This window comes from Lissotriton vulgaris, chromosome 3_1 (genome assembly GCF_964263255.1).
Source record: "Lissotriton vulgaris chromosome 3_1, aLisVul1.2, whole genome shotgun sequence".
Lineage (NCBI taxonomy): Eukaryota > Metazoa > Chordata > Amphibia > Caudata > Salamandridae > Lissotriton > Lissotriton vulgaris.
The window spans coordinates 1,139,685,092-1,139,702,448 of record NC_141689.1 but is presented as its reverse complement, the minus strand read 5'-3'; the positions used below and the strand labels follow the sequence as shown (position 1 = coordinate 1,139,702,448).

Below are 17,357 nucleotides of genomic sequence, written 5' to 3'. Positions count from 1 at the left end.
CCACCTTAATTCTGTGCAGAAATAATGCCGCTGGCTTCTCCCCCCAACCTAAATGGTATAAGCATTCAAAAACTAAAAAACAAAGGCAAAGTAACTTACGAGCTTACACAAGCGTTCGCGCTTCCGTGGATTGAACAACTTGCAACATACGAACTACAACAATTCTAATAGGATTAGAAGTGCATCACGTGACCGCGATCGCAACCAATGGCGTTGGTCAGATTTTCTAGACTTTACGTTATGCGTGATGAATTCTTGAACTGGCACATTGGGTCTCACTATCCTATCTTATGTAGTCATATTAGGTGTTAGTGCCATACGGTATCCGAGAATGTGCTTTTTGATCTTTTTAAACATCTGTTAATATTTGAGTGTCATGGTGAATAAATGTTTATTTGTTCGTAATTGGATTAATGAATTTTAAATGTAGTTAATTATGTAGTTTTATGTTACTTTCAGCTCTGAAAAAGTTCCTATAAAAGGAACGAAACGAGTTGGCTGTTGTCCTGCTGTTTTAAAATAAAGAAGAAGAAAGACATCTGATTAGAACATACTGGCTATTGTGATTCTATCCCTGGTGCTGCCTCCATTATTTTCATTTTGATGTTTCTGGATCTCCAGTGAGATCCAACTGCGACAGGTCTCGGAGCTACGGGCATAGGACTTTAAAATATTTTGGACACTAAAACTGAGGTGCCAAACGTATAGTCAGCTGCAGTTTCATTATATTTTAGAAGAGTGTCTTGGCCATGTGCCACCCAGGGTGTCAAGTAGAGGTCCCCGAAGGGCAGCAAGGGTTCTACTTCAATAGGCTCCAAAAGGAGCAGATCCAACAAGGGATCAGAAAGTAGAGGCACCATAGGAGGCTGAAAGCCAAGCACAGCAGGCGTCCCATGAACTGCGAGCGCAAAGGCAGCAGTAGACTCAGTTGCCATCCGTGTAGGTGATAACAAACTTTCAGTAGGAGACAGTGAAAGGCTAATCCTGCCACTAGACATGAGGAGTGGAGGAGCTGGAGACTGACCCGAAGGCCAGGCAACACAGGGTACTTGCACCCTGGCTCCTTCATCAGGGGAGTCCAGGGAAGCATCAGGCTCCAAATGAGGAGGCGTAAATAGCAGCAACGGCGTTGGCGGACGCCGTGGTGGAGACCTATTGCCGCCTGAGTCAGGGGTAGCAACCACCAAAGGAAGCAGACTCAACGCCAGACGCTGTATCGGAGTCGCCTGGACGTCGATGACCTATACAGAGGACTCGACCTGGACGCCGACCGACGTCGATCCCACTGCAACCTGTCTGGAAGGAGCACGAGGCACCGGCGTCGAGCCTGGGGTAGTACCCGGCGTCGACCTGGGCGCTGCCTGCGCCGCCTCCAACGTCAGCGCAGGAAGCCGCACAGGGATATGCCCTGACTGTCGGGGTGGGATGTGCTCTGGGCCCTGGCTTGGTGGCGTCCCGTCGGCTCCGGAATCTGTGTTGACGCATACAGCCAGTGCCGGGGAAACGTCCACAGACGAAGTACCGCATGAGTGCCTGCTACCTCTGTGGGACCCGGAGGCGCACCAGGGAGAGGGGGTGCCTCTAAGCAAGCCTGGAGTGCCTTAGACTAGGCCTCCATTTGGGCATGCGATGCCCCAACACCCGGAAAGGGTGGGTACTGAGGATGAGGTTGCCATGCGCATATATCAGGTTCAGTGTGAGAGGAATGGGCGGCAGCGGCACGGACAGTGGATGAGGATCTCCGTAAGCAATGCCTGTGCTTACGCGGCGATGGAAGGGAGCCAGACCGGACATCCGAGCGGCCAGCAATTTCATGCGACGCTCCCTCAAGGTCTTTGGCTTCATCCTCTGAAAGGCATCACAGTCCTTGGAGTTGTGGTGCAAGCCGAGGCACCACATACAGATGGGGTGCGGGACAGTGTCAGACATCTGACGCGCACAGGCTTCACAAGCCTAAAAGCCGGAAGGCATTGCACACTGTTCCCACGACACAAAGGGTGTCTAGAAGGCCCGAAAAATCAGGCCACGGAACTGCTGGTATTCCAGGATCTGTGCTGGAGGTGGAAAAGAAAAAAACTGACGTCAGCGTGCCGGTAGGGGCATATATGGCTCCGCTGACGTTATGTCCGTGGACGAAGTCAGGGCGAAGCCGCGGCCCAACCCCCCCCCCCACCCCCATTCCTCCGGTGCGCAGAGGTGCTGCTGCGGAAAAGTTTCCGGATCCAGTCTGACGCCTGGGGATATTCTAAGTTAAGGAATTTGCAGCTACACGTCTCTATCAGATTCCACTGACAAGGCATAAAGGAGTTTTTAACAGCACACTCCATGTGAGGGGGCCCCTTCATGTCTCTACATTGGATGGGCGACACCCCGCTTCTTCACTGCAGTGATGTACCACGACGGTCCATATTTTCACCATTGCCCCCAACTGGCAAGGGTAGTTGTGACAACACACTTAGGTCTGCTGCCCCTTTGGGACACAACATTGCAAAGGCAACAACCCACTTCTTAACCATAGCCATGTACCAGGGCTTCGGCCCCCTCCTGCAATTTTGGGCTGAAAACAGCAGCACTCGGATGGGCTTCCCAATCGTTGCAATGGTCCTCAAAGCGAGCCGAGAATCTGGATTATGGAAGACATTTCACAATACTTTCAGGGATGCAAATTCACTTCAGACTGGATTGACCAAATTAGAGGTTCTTACTGGGGCTGCCGACAACCTTACAGAACTGAACTCTATATATAGTGGATGGACACAGAGTACATGCCCCGCCTCGGGTGGGAACAAATAAACATTCCTTGGCGTTTCCTTTCACAAACGTCAACTACTTGCAGGCCAAAGGCTGACCTGGTGGATCTTCCACAAACCAGTTGAGTAACCACAAAGTAATCCTGCTTTTCTATTTAGCATTTGTGCATACAATCCAGGCACACAAACTGAGCTGCACTTGATTGCTCAGGGAGGGAGGGATGAGCAGCAGCATGAACATGGGTGGGGGACAAGAAAGGCAGTTACCAGCAAGGTCTTAATCTGTATTCTATTGTGAACCACTATTTTGAGGCAACACATACACAATCAAGTGTACCCAAACACCTATTGTACAAGACACTACTACATAAATATGACACTCAGCAGAAGTAGTTTGAGGAAAGAGAAGGATTCAGGTCATGACAAACTGTACAGATATATTCCAGGGAATATAAGCAGGCGGTCTTGCCAAGAGGATTAAAGGAAAAATGTCATACCCCAAAATGTTTAATTCGCTGCCAATAATGACCAGTCTACCATGCTTAAAAGAATTACATTTAGTGTGCACCTCCATTGGAAGCAGAATAGAACACACAGCTAAACTCAGGAGACTGTTGATTTGAGTCTTCCGAGCAGGAAAAGTATCTTTCAGAAATTATGAAACTGGGAGCAGGACATCTCAGGGGCATTGTCTCCATTGACTTCCAGCCCTAAAGTCCTTACATACAGAAGGATTATGTACAAGCATAATAAGGAAGATTATCAAATTCACAGGGAACCTATGAATTAGACCTGAGAATAAGCTTTATTCCCAGGAAAATAAAAAATAAATATCTCCATCACCATGACCAGTTAAAAGTCACTGGATGCCTCAGCCAAACAGAAAAATAAAAAGTTTGAATCCAAAGCTAAATGCATATAGGATGACAGAGAAAGACTATCAAAGCGATGCATAACTCCAGTGTTTTGACATTCATAAAACCAATGGCTATATGCAAGACACCACTTGGCGGTCTTTTTTGGTCAGGAAGGAGAAAAAACATAGCACATGTCTGGGTCAGATGAAAGCTGATACACATATTGTTGAGGTGCACAATGAAAAAATGAATCTACAGCACTTATTCTTATAATAGCATTGGATAGAACAATTCTCGAAAAGTGGTGAACATAAATGCTTACCGCTATGAGCCATTAATGGCCATGGGCTAGCTCCTCAAAACCCAAGAGGCAAAGCACAGCAGGAAAAGGATTTAGAAAATACGGAAACCCAAAACTGTTGAGCCATTCAAGAGGCAACAGATTTGTGTGTCCCTCGTGGCTCTATTGCTATTTGTATGCTTGTAGATGAGTGGTGTGGCTCACTGGTTAGAGGCGGCAGACCCGGAAGCAGAGAAAGGCCCGGGACCAGGGTTCAATTCCTGACGTGGCAGGGTCGTGGACCAGGGTCAGCGGACTCGATATTTCTCGCCTCTGTGCCTACTCTAACCAGGGATCACACTCGGCAACTCTGGGCATTAGCTTGCCTCATCTCTACAACGGCTCCCCACATTCGCCGGGGATGCCTGGTTTCACCTTGGAGATACCCAGTAGGGACCATCTCACAGGGATAGCCAGGACGGGTTCCCCAGCGGTCTACAGCACCACAACGCCTCAGGGCAGCAGTGCCCTTTACAAGACACATTACAATACATATTAAGAGGAAGGTGTAAAGAAATCAGGCTTTAGAGGCAAATGTATCTATCCTCCATGATTACCACTGCTTCAGCAGTGTATCTGCAGAGGGCCAAATGTACTACCGATTTACACACTAAAGAGTTAGAAGTTATTATAATCCCTGGATCCAGGGAAAGTAAAAGGTCTTCGACATGATGAAAGAATGGGTATGATCAATGTTCCTTGTAGAGCATGCTTCTTTTTGGAGTCCCAAATGAAGTGAAATTACACAACTGTCACCTACTAACAGGTACTAATTCAGAGCCACAAGAGATCTTCAGACTAATGCTACTCTGAAGCCATCAACTAGTGGCTAGAAAGCCAGAACAAACATGGACTCCTTCTTGAGGGAGGAGAGAGAAAGGAGGAAAGAACAAGACAAGTGGATAAGTATTCCAAAAAAATGTAAATGAAAGCCAAGATAAATGGCAGCTACTGTGGCAGGGATAGAATGTACTTTTCTATGTGGATGCTGTCTAAAAGAATCAAGCGGAAGAGAAAAAAGGTTTGGTAATATAAAAAGCATGCTGTATGGTAACGGGAGAGACAAACCAGTTGTTTAGGTTGGGAGTAAATGAGAATACTCCAAAAACTCAAAAGTGAAAGTGAATACAATGGCCAGGGCAGGCAGAGGTGTGCGGCGCTGGGCTCACCACCAGATATCATGGCTGCCTCACTCTCGCCATCCCTGCGCCCGCAAATTACAAGCATTTAGGCGAGTGGAGAAGCAGCTTCTGAGCGCTTCCGCAGCTTGGACCCAGCTCAAATTCACTTTTTCTCCGGTTGGTAATGAGGTGTATGGGCGTACGGGACATCAAGGCTGAAGGCCAGCTGCAGGCACCCAGCAGTGGGCACACCCTGCTTCAATATGGCTACTTAGCTCTTTCCCTATCCGGCAGGTTGCAAGGATGCAGGAGATCGGAAAAGGCATTGAGCCCCCGCAGTTAGATCTGGCTAAAAAATAATTCCTACTTTTCTGAGAGGGGCAGGCGTATTGGGATGGCAGGACAGGCGGCCGTTTGCAGGCACATCTCCAAACACCGAACAAGATTTGCACTGACAGCGATCCCTAGCCTAGGGGATCCGCCCAAGTTTCTTCATTTTTGTTTCTCACTCCTTCACAGTCTTCGCCGCGATGAAATATCTGCGATCAGCATTGTGTTGTATTAGCTTTTGCCGAGGGGTGATGGGTTAAAGGGAGGGCTTTTTCAGGGGATTTAAGACATAAAGGCGATCCCTAGGCTGGGAGCTCCCAACAGGAGCTCCTTAGCAGTCGGCCATCTTGAGATTCTTCACTACTAATTTTTGATTAGAATATTTTGTTGATATTCATAAAAAACATTACAAATGTAAATCCATACTGAAATTCTTCCCTGAATTTCTCACTAGTCCAGGGGCGTCTATATATATACACATTTGGAAAAAACTAGAAATGGAATACCAGAGGCCCTACTAACTTTATTTTTGGATGCCTCTAAGCCAAATTGATTTTCTTTGTATTTTTAAATGCATGGCTACAAAAAACCAGTTGGAACAGACCTCCATGGAAGCTTCAGATGTAAACATTGCATACAACAGAAAAAGAGCAAAGGCAGCTGAGTGTGCACTAAAGTCAGCCAATTCCAAGCATGTATTAAAATGTATTCTTACTGTGAAGTTGAGACAGAACACCTCTTCTAAATCATCATGGGCATACTCCAAAAGCTGCTGAAGACTCCTACAGAGGAAAAAGATAAAACAAACTGTCAGAAATGTTTACAGCAGAATAACTTTAAAACTGCTGTCTGTATGCTTAAGGCAACTGCTAAACAGCTAGTTTAAAATAGCAAATTATGCCAGGACCAAACACCGACCAAAGTGTGAGGAAATCTGACAGAAAACGGAAAAAGCTGTAAGATACTGGCAGGTTATAAAGTAACTGCAAGGTGTGACTGTTGTTTTCATCAGACCGTTAGAATTTATGTTGGCTCTGCAAATTTCCTAGCATGAAACCTTGTTGAGCACAATATTCCAAAAAGACAGGTGGCAAATACAAAGGCATAATTCATTTAAGAGGGGGTCATTAAACCAACAAAAAAGATGGTTATTAAGCATGATATCAGAGATACAATGTTAAAATGGTTATGAAGCAATTATGTAAATTATTCTCAACTAACATAATACAGTATAATATAATATAATATATACACACACAAAATGAGTGGACAAATAAGCACACCGTATTAATTTCATAATGATTATGTCATGAACCTGGAGAACATTTACAATAGAATATAATGGTAACTGTGGCAGAAAGTTGCATGAGAAAATGTTTTACAGTAAAATAAAAAACACATCTGAACTCTAGGGACAAAAGCCCTCACCACTGAGGGCAACAATGCCATTCTCCACTGAAAGTGTGGAACTTCAGTGGACATGTCGTTTCAAGCCCAGCGGAGGTGCTCAATGTGCTTGCTGGGATGAGTGTGCACCCAAAAGGCATGCCTCAGACAGTAACAGGTTGATATTGTATGAACTCTGGGAATTAGGTGAGACCAAATGACTGTCAGCTGAGACCCAGATGTTGGTTTCCTACTCACTAGGCCACTGGAACCAAGCTATACTTGGCTGATGAGCCCTAACAGGGTGAAACCAGTCCTGCTTTGTTTGTTTTGTAGTTCAGGGAGGACCGGATCTGGCAGTTCGGACTGCAGTATTCCCACTGGAGCAGGGTCAAGGCTGATTTGCATATGGCTGGGTCTAAACCGAGGTGGCATGGTAGGTGAAAAACAATGTACTGGGATGCAGCCAAGAGTGACTGCAAGTGCCTGAGATTAATTCAAGCATTCCATCTATCACCTTGTTGAAATTGACGCCCTAATTGCAGCAGGTATGCCCAGACGTGGATCCAGTGCTCACTGTGCCATTGGAACCAAGCGATAGCCTGCTGATGAGCCCTATTCAGGGCAAAACTGGTCCTGGATTGCTTGTGTTCCAGTGCAGGGAGGATCGGGCCTGGCAGTTTGGGCTGGACGGTTCCAACTGGAACAGGTTTAAGACTGATTTGCCTTTGACGGTGTCCAAAATGAATGGCATAGATGGCGAAAAACTATGGACAGAGATGCCGCCCTGATCGTCTGCCAGTGGCTGAGATGAATTCAAGCATTCCATCCATCACCTTGTTGCTGCTGTAGCCGACACTCTAATGAGAGGCACAGGCCTCTCCACCTTCACACTGTTGTAGAGATTACAGTTAGTCTCCATTTTAATTTTCCTGTTTTAACGTAGCATCTTTTTCTGATGGTGGTTTGCTCATTTTACCCTAATATGAGGAAGTGCCACACACGCATTTGGTCGATATTTTCACCCTGTAGTCTGCACAATTAGTTCCAGGGTCACACATATTGGAACGAGTTATCCTTTTTTTTTTATTTTGAGCTTGTAGGAGACCACTCTTTTTCTCCAGACTAACTAAGACATTGTTCTGCACCTCTGGCTGGTGTTTTATTATGTAAACAGCTTACATGCTGAATTCAGGGAGAGGCACTTCATGCCAAAGTTATCACTGAGCTGCTGTGACTTATATGCAGCTCTGCAGTCATCCTGAGAAGGAAGATAGCCATGCAAGAGGAGTGTGCAGGCCTGCACACTCCAATGGGGTGCATTAGTTTATGTATTGAAGCGGGCTTCCAGACACATTATACCAAGGTATAGGGTTAGATTATTTCAACAGGTCTGGCAGATGGGTACTCTCGCTATTTTCTTGCTAGTGTAGTGGTATTAGTGATAGATTCGAGTAACATTAGGAAAAAATAACATGGTTGGATTGTTTGTGTTGTTTCCCATTTTAATAATGCTCATAGCAATGGTGTGTTTCATCTGCTTAATACTCGCAGCTCACGTTTTTTTTAACAACGATTAGATCTTTTCAATAAACATTTAAAAATGTTCTCTAGAATCTTTTCTTTTTGACACCTTGGGCATGCAAAAGTAAACAAAAGGGTTAGAGCTGTTTCCACTAATTCCTTGGGAATCGGAGTGGTCATGTTCGAGGTTACCGACAACAACTATAACTCTGGAATGTTAGGCGTTTAGATGTAGGACTGTGAGCTTGTCAAACCAACATTTACTGATAATATGAGTATACTCACTCTATATTGTGAAGGTTTGTTGAACTAATAGACAGTCCTAATAAATTTGTGGGAACCGTATAAGAGTGCACCTCCTGCATTCTAGGTTTGGTACCTATTTAATGGGTCTCCAGAGTAGTTTCTTGTGTGTTATCACCTCTATGCAGAAAAGCCTGATGTGATAAGAATTTAGCATCTATTTACGTCTGTAGGATGAGCAAGCTTCATCTTTTAAAAGGACTGTCCTGTAAAATGTTTCCTTTCTTTGAATTCCATTAATTAAATATGGGGCAAGCAGTCATTATTGTTGTTAATTGTAGACAAGCTGTCACTAATCATTTGGCTTGATATGGGCTCGCCAATAGCGGTAGAGATGTAACATTCTTGGTTGAGGCACACAAAGTGTATAAATGTGAAGTTTTTTATTCCTGGGTTAATATCCCAGCAGTCAATGCCAATTCACAAACATTTCCCACATACACAGAGGCTGCAGTTCCAGATGCATAAAAACATTATGAATATTTTGAAATACCATTAACTTACAAGGAACATCATATTTGGTTCCAATGTGCCCTCCCACATGTACTTCTAAATGGAAGACTGGGCCCTCTCAGTAAAGAAGAGGCAACCTGGTCAGTCTCAGCAGGCTATATTCCTTCCTTATCTGCGTACAAATGTATTAAACCAGTGTGAAATACAAGCTCTCTTGAACCACTTGGTTAGGCTGTATCGACATCTAGTGCGGTACATTATGCGCCCCTTAACTAGTAACCTAGCCAGGACTCCTCAAGTTGCACTGTTAGCTGTGCCTGCAATTAGTCCAGTTACTATTAATGCCATTATGGGTAAAATCTCTGCCAAGCGTGATGAAATTCCGTTTCGGATTGCACAAAAAACAAATCAGCTTGAAAGAGTGCTTCTCAATAAGGGACCCCAACATAAATTTAGAATTCTCACTATGAATCTTCCACTTGGTATGCTTCCCAAAGTTGAGGAGTGTAATACATGGGGTGTACTGTATTTGCTGCCATTTACCCATTACTAAGGGTACTCCTTCAATTGCAGTTTTACCTGAAGTCCTAAAACAGATTCAGGCAAAACATGGAGCCAGCCCTGCTAAAGATTTGGGGAATGAAGCTCACTGGCAACTTTGCCACTGTGTCCTGCATTATTTTAAGTAATATTGAAGAGGGGGCAGCTTCTTTGCTGATATGCCAATGGCTCACTTTTGCTCCCACTGAAAATCAGAAACGCGAGCTACCTAAAATAATTTCTGAAACCTATACATCTATAGGTCATGATAGTTTGAAAACCAGGCCTTATAAACCACAACTTAAAGGCAAATCTGATGCAGAAACTGCCAAGTTTTAGCACTCCATCCATCATCTCCTTCTGTTTGCTTTGTTCGCCCTGCGTTGGCAGGGTATGCCCAGACGTGGTTCCCTTGCTCACTTTGCAACTGGATTCAAGCTAGCTTGGGTGTTACCCTGAAACCGGTCCCAGGGTGCTTGTTTCCAGTCCAGGGAAGACCTAGCTGGGCAGTTAGGGCTGGACTGTTCCCTTGAAGAACAGGGTCAAGACTGATTTGCATATGGCTGGGTCTGACCTGGGGTGGTGAAGTGAGCTAAAGAACGATGACAGATTCAACCCAGATCTGTGACTCGGGCGAGTGTCTGAAAAGTTTCAGCGCTCCGTCCATCATCTCCTTGTGTTTGCAATACTGCCAAGCAGACACCTGAGTCTTTTAAAAAGCACTGGGATAAAAATAAAGACAGAGCTCAAACTAAAACACAGCCTGGTTCTCCAGAACCAAAGTCTTCCAAAAAACATTACAATCTACTTAACCGTGAAACAATTAAACAGCCTGATAGGTATCAGTATTCTTGTTCCTTGCAGGGCTCTACAGACAAGCAGTAAGAGAGAGGGTGACGAGGTGAATGCAGACAGGATGAGTATGACAAACCGAAAAACAGACTCCCAGCGCTCTTCTGATCTCATCATAAAAAAAGAACAGAAACTTCAACAACAACAAAAAAGGAAAATATATTCACATGTCTTATATTTGTGAGAGCTTGGGCATACAAAAGTAATTAGAAAAAAAGGGTTATATCTGTTTCCACAAATTCCTTGGGAATCGGAATGCTCATTTTTGAGGTTACCAACATCTTTAACTCTGGAAGGTTAGGAGTTTAGATATGGTCTATGAGCTAGTCAAACCAACATTTACTGATGATATGACTCGGCCTCTATATTGTGAAATGTTGTTGACATAATCAGAGTCCTACTAAATTGGTGTGAATCATATAACAACACCTGGGAGAGGAGACTACTGAACCTCCTTGGGTGAAATCTACTTAGTCTCCCCTAACTGGGGTACTGCGCTTTCCCCATGAGTGGGTGCTAGGGCTTACATGTGGTGTGAATGGAGACAGAGTGCAGCTAGAACAGCATCCTCTGCTAGGACACGCTACAAGCAGCACCTGATGATAATTCCTTGCGTAGTTTATAGCTATTCTGAAAACACTATCAATGGAGCGGTCTCTAGGGTAACACCTCCGAAACCCCACAGCAGTTTTCCCCACTGTATGATTTATAAGAACAACAGACAGCCAGACCAGAGACAAGACAGAAGTCTGATAAAAACTGGTTTTGTTACTTGGCAGCTCTCACTACAGAAATGCCTGCAGAAACACATATCTAAGCTCAGCCTACCCGACGTGGGTAAGGTCCAATCCCCATCCTCCCTAATTGTGTCCTGCTAAGGCCTAAATGGAAATTACAGGAAGTTTGAACCATCCCTCTATGAAAACATGTTTTTCTTTTGCCTTGGGGCAAGCTTTGGCAGCTTGACCTAGCTATCCTCGAAGACTGAAGTGCACAAAAGCCTAGAGTGCTATAGTAACGTAGGCTTTGGGACACCAGTGGTAATGATAGCATTGGCATCTAAACTTTCAAGTAACCAATGACTCCTGCAGAGTGAAAGCCCAACATGAACAGAGTGCAGAAAAGAAATATGATCATGCCTTTCCAAAATGAATTCGGATACACCACCCCATTGGCTAGGTTAGCTATCCACTTCCTCGGAATTACTGGTACAAGTGCTGTAGTCCTTGATCAACTGCTACACCAATTTATGAAAAATAGACTGGAAAGGATACATTGCTTCCCTGTAGTCCTAGTTCCCTTCCAGGGGAATCCCGATCATAGTCATAAGAATGGTATGGCCATGTATGCATGCATGCCTGAATACTGATCATAGTCATAAGCATTGAATAGCCATGCCCACGTGCATGCATATTATATATATATATATATATATATTTTTTTTTTATTACAACCTTTTCTAATCAGGCATTTTAAGTAAGAACAATCTAAAAATAACTGGCACATTTTAAAAACAAATCAAGTTCTTGACAGACATCTACATGATACAGCCCAAATAACATTTAGGAGAAGTGAATCACTCAAGAATGACTTGAGTCGTAATCTTGTGACTTCACAGAGGATTAGTACCCACATGGAAAATACAGGCGGATTTATGTGTTGCATGAGATGCAAGGCGTGGTTTAACTGCATTAACTGTACTAAGATCAAGGTACCTAACAGTAAGAGAGAATACACAATCAAAGGGAGCTTTGACTGTAATACAGAGTTCTGTATTTATGGTCTCATTTGTCCCTGTGGCAAGTATTACATAGGGAGCACCATACATAAAGCAAAGAAGAAAGTGTTGGAACATAAGCAAGTACTAAAACGGAATGATAAACACCACCCAGTGTCTCGTCATTGTAAAGAATTACATTATCAGACCAGAAGTTTTTGACTTTTGTAGTACTGGATTCAGTAAAACCTCAGGAAAGGGGAGGAGATAGAGAACCCCAACCCAGGGTCCTTAAATCCAAATTTAAAATAGACTTTGAGACATTGACACCTACCTACAGGTTGAAATGCAAGTGAATAACTATCTGTACATTTGGGGTAGACAAAACCTGTTATAGGCACTAATATCTTGTGAGTATGAGATTTACTGCATGAGACATGTAGTATGCCAGAGTAGATAACACAATCTGAAGTGTGGTATGAAAAACTTTTTAGCTTTCTGCTTTTGAACGTAGTTTTTAACTTTATCTCTTTAGAGTTTTGTATAAAGAATAGTAATGTGTTTATTTGGTGAACTTGTCCATTAGATTTATTTCTAATGTATATTTATTTCATTTTGCACACACAGGTACTGAGGTTATGGAGAACAGCAAGATGAGTACCAAACTTGTTTCAGTGGGATCATCTTTTCAGCCAAATTAAGGAACCGTGACTTCGTAAGCCCACTTGGCAAACAGCATTAAAATGCATGGCAGTAGACATACAAGAACTTGCCCTATTCAATGAAAAAGAAAATTGTTACGTACTCTCTTGCATGTATACCTGGACATGTTACTGCGAATATTGTGATAAGTTGGCCTACTGTGCAATGAAATGATACGATATATTTCTTTAAAATATAAGCCCATGTGGACTAGATGGTAGGGTGAGGAATCATGAGTAGACAGTGGGACTGATTGACAAGAGGGTGATGTACTGTTAGTATTAAAGCAAAAATTAATAAATACTAATTGTAATTCTATTGGGAGAATACAAAAGCCATACTGACAATATGCTGCTAGACGATTAATGAATTTATCATTGAATCAGATCCCCTGCCTAGCGACTGGTGTATCACAAATAACAGTGATTGACAGTTTTGTTGTTTTTTCAGCATTTTTTAATATAAACTGCATAATAGTTATGCAAATGCAAATACAATCATGGAGAACGGTACAATACAGTAAATGATACGTGGCATGTTATGTATTCTCACTGTTTCTAATCATCTGAGAATTGTATAGTATACAGAACAAGATGGCAATGATTGTGTCGTGTTACTCTTGCACTGAGCGCTTTAGTAGTCCTCTGTCAATGTTTATGGCTGGATGTGTATGTAATCGAAAAAGACCGCCCTCAATAGATTTTCACTGAAAAAACAAAAGGTTACAGGGGCGTTATAGTTCATCTCAAATTTCACTCGTAAAAAACCATAAACACTCAGCAGTTATAGTTACCAAAGCTAACAATAACTTATGCTCCTGCAATGCACTGCTTATGACCTCACATATTACATCACTCATGACCTGACTAGTGACATCACTGATGACATCATCCACTGAACTTCTTTCTTGTGGAGTGTACTTGCTTGCTATCGTTATCTGGAGGGACTGATGAGGAAGAGGCCACATAATGCATCTTGCGCGCAGCAGCTATTATGACTGAATCTGGCTGGGGATCAACTGCTTTTAGAGAAGCCGGAGTCAAGAAAAATTGCATTGTTGGCTCCAAAATTCCTGGGACTAAAGATAATAATGGTCTTTACACCACTCTATGATGTAGAGTTTTGAAGATTGAGGACGAGGTTGTAGGCGCAGGAATATCAATATTCAGTTTTGATGCGCCTCATCAGAACTTCCTTGAATATTGTAATGTCCTCTATCTGGGACACTCTTGCTGGCAAGTGTGTCTGTTAAGGTAGGAGAGAAATCCCTCTATGAGGATCGAGAAGTGGAGGACCAGGAGGGTGTTCTACACCTCCTATGCCGTGACCTGGAACTATGAGATCTTCTAGATCTGGGGGCAGATCTGGCTCTAGCAGACTTTGACCATGATCTACGCCTTCAAGGAGACTTGGATTCTCGCTGGGACAGTGACGTAGCCACACGTCTCTCAGGTAGTGTTGATGGAAAGTCCAGGGTGAATGCAGGTGAAGAAATACGTTCAGGCAATGGTGTATGCGGGTTAACTCTGGATGGGGAGTACGCATGTGAGAAGTCAGAGTCCAGACTATGAGGTACAGGATCTATCCACTTGCACACGCTTTACAGCCAACGTGGAGAGAGATTCAGTGGTGTCTCAGAAGGAGGTCTGGTGTACATGGCCTTGGTTCCACTGATTCAGATGGTAAAAGCTGTACCTCTGATGACATCGAACGAATTTTTTTTTTTTTTAAATCTTTATTTTGCAGTATGGTAAAAAGGAAAAATAAAAAATAGGCGACATACCGCCACGAAACCCCACACAGGGGGCGCAAAGAAGGGGGAGGGACTCATCTAAAGGGGAAGGGCGATAGAGCTCCATAGTCCATCCATAATAGGAATTCTAGTCCAACATAGGTAGTGGTAGAGCGAGGCAGCGCTCAAAGTCCGCTCGTGGCACTGTAGCCCTCCCCAAGCATAGTTAGTCGCAACGAGAGAAAAGGGGGAAAGGAGAACAGAAGACGAACACCCCAACTATCCCCCACCCATAACCCTCCCCAACATCACCCTCCCCCCAGTGACGGCGACTAGCATTCATAGCACTCAACTCAGGCATTCTTGAAATCAAATCTGGAAAAGATGGAGAGATCGCAGTGTTGGCGGGCACACAGCTGAGGGCAAACCTCGGGATAGAAATCTCACAAGTGAGCCCCAATTATACATGAAGTTCTTAAAGTGCCCCAGGAAGATGTCGGAAAGGCGTTCCATGCTTAACAGACGCCACAGTCGGGCATGCCACAAGGAAATAGCCGGGGCAGATGAGGATTTCCACGCTGCCGCTAGGGTCTTTTTGGCCGCCCCCAAACACAACCACATCATTCGCTTATCCGCCCTGGTCTGGTGTTCAAGCAGCGGGTCTCTAAGTCCCAGTAGGACAAAGTCCATGGAGTTCGGTATCGGGTAACCCAAGATGTCTCTAATGTGGGATAGAATCTCAGCCCAGTACGGCTGGATGGTAGGGCAGTCCCACCAAATATGTTTAAAGTCTCCCAACATCCCACAGCCCCGCCAACACCTATCTGAAGTAGCTGGGAATATGCGGTGCAACTTGGAGGGATATAGGTACCAATCAAAGATGACTTTCATATGTGCTTCTCTGAGATCAGCAGAGTGATTGTGTGCTGTCACGTCTCTCCATAGGGCCCGCCATTCGACAGCAGAGATGTCCCTCCCCAGCGTGGATTCCCAGTGATCTTGGTATCGTGGGCGTGGTGACACGGCAGAGTCTAGTAACAGCTTGTACAGGAAGGAGACCGCACCCCTCATGTTAGTAGTGTGAAGAAGGAAGGACTCAAATTTTGACAAGGGTCTGGTAGCCGCGTCCACCACTGCAGGCGATGTAGCCCAATGCAGGAGTTGGAGATGCCTGAAGCGCTCCGTCGGGAGGACACCATAGTCCCTCATACAGTTGTGGAAAGTGAGGGGTTCGGCGCCATGGAACAAGTGGGTGAGTGCTCTACAGCCACCCTCCCTCCATCCGTCAAACGGTCCCTCCTCCAGAGCCGGTGGAAAAGCCGGATTGACATGAATTGGGGTGAAAGGGGACGGGAACGTGGTCCAGCGGTCGTCACCGCCCACCGTGTCCCATACCTTCAGCACCGTGCTCGTGGGGGTGCTAATGTAGGCATTCCTGGGGCGGTCCGCCTTAGGTTTCCAGGCTAAGTCCCAAACGGAGCGGCCCGCCACACTACGGTCCATGTGGAGCCAGTGCTTCTCCGACTGCTGTTGGGACCACTCTACTATGACCCTCAGTTGGGCAGCTTTGTAATATAAGTGCATGTCCGGAAAGCCCACCCCCCCCTCCAAGCACGGGCGCCTCAGGACGTGGAATGGGAGCCTTGCTCGGCCACCCTGCCAGACATACCGGAGCATCATGGTCTTCAATTGGCGGAAGTAGTCCAGCCCTATCGGAATAGGTAACGCCTGAAATAGATACAACAGTTTGGGAAGGAGCACCATTTTAAGGGCGTGCACCCTGCCTAGCCACGAGATGTATTTAGGCTTCCAGCGTTCCAGCTCAGCCCTCACGGAGGATAGCATCGGAGGGAAATTAGCGTGGAACAGGGCATTCACGGTAGAGGTCAGTCGTACGCCCAAGTAGAGCAAGGACTCTGAAGCCCAGGCAAGTGGAGTGAGCAGTCCGGCCGCGTGCACCTCCCCCGCCGAGAGAGTCAGGTTGAGGATGTAGGATTTATCGAAATTTACCTTAAAGCCCGCCACTTCCTCGTAGGCCGAGAGCACTGAGTGGACATGTGGTAGCGACCGCGCCGGATCCCTGATGGACAGCAGGACATCGTCCGCAAAGAGCGAGATCTTGTGCTGTTCGCCCGTAAAGGGAAGACCCAAAATCCCCTCATTATCCCGGACTGCTAACGCTAATGGCTCAATACTCAGAGCAAAGAGAAGGGGTGAGAGGGGACAACCCTGGCGCGTCCCTCGGGAATGGCGAAAAGGCGTGGATCTATGGCCATTGACCAATACACGGGACGTGGGCCCACTGTAATTAGCCTCAACCATCTTCACGAACGCGGGTGAGAAGCCGAAAGCCACTAGCGTCCGATGTAAAAAGCCCCAGTCGACACGGTCGAAAGCCTTCTCTGCGTCGAGCCCCACGAGCACCGCGGGTATGTGGAAGCGCTCCGCCTTCTCGATGAGGTGTATGACGCGGCGCAGGTTATCATGGGTCTGTCTGCCCTTGATAAATCCCGATTGATCAGGATGGATCAGGGCCGGCATCAGGTCCTGCAGCCTAGTCGCCAAGATAGAGGAATACAGTTTGGCGTCTATATTGAGGAGTGCTATCGGGCGGTAGGATGAACAAAGAGTAGGATCCTTCCCCGATTTGGGAATAATGCTGATTAGCGCTTCAGCCATAGAGTCTGTGGTTCTGCCATCAATCGCCATGGCGTTGAAGAGGGAAACCAGGTAATCGCATATTTCAGAAG

The 17,357-nt window shown here is 45.3% G+C and overlaps 1 protein-coding gene across 3 annotated transcripts in view; it reads right to left on the bottom strand.

The window, feature by feature from the left end:
• The window catches only part of HERC3 (HECT and RLD domain containing E3 ubiquitin protein ligase 3), a 667,675-nt gene that overhangs the window by 55,569 nt on the left and 594,749 nt on the right, over positions 1-17,357 (bottom strand). For all 3 annotated transcript variants that reach the window (XM_086961614.1, XM_086961616.1, XM_086961615.1), the window contains exon 22: positions 6,114-6,180. In XM_086961614.1, the coding sequence (XP_086817740.1) occupies positions 6,114-6,180 (67 nt within the window). The remainder of the gene's footprint in view (positions 1-6,113; positions 6,181-17,357) is intronic.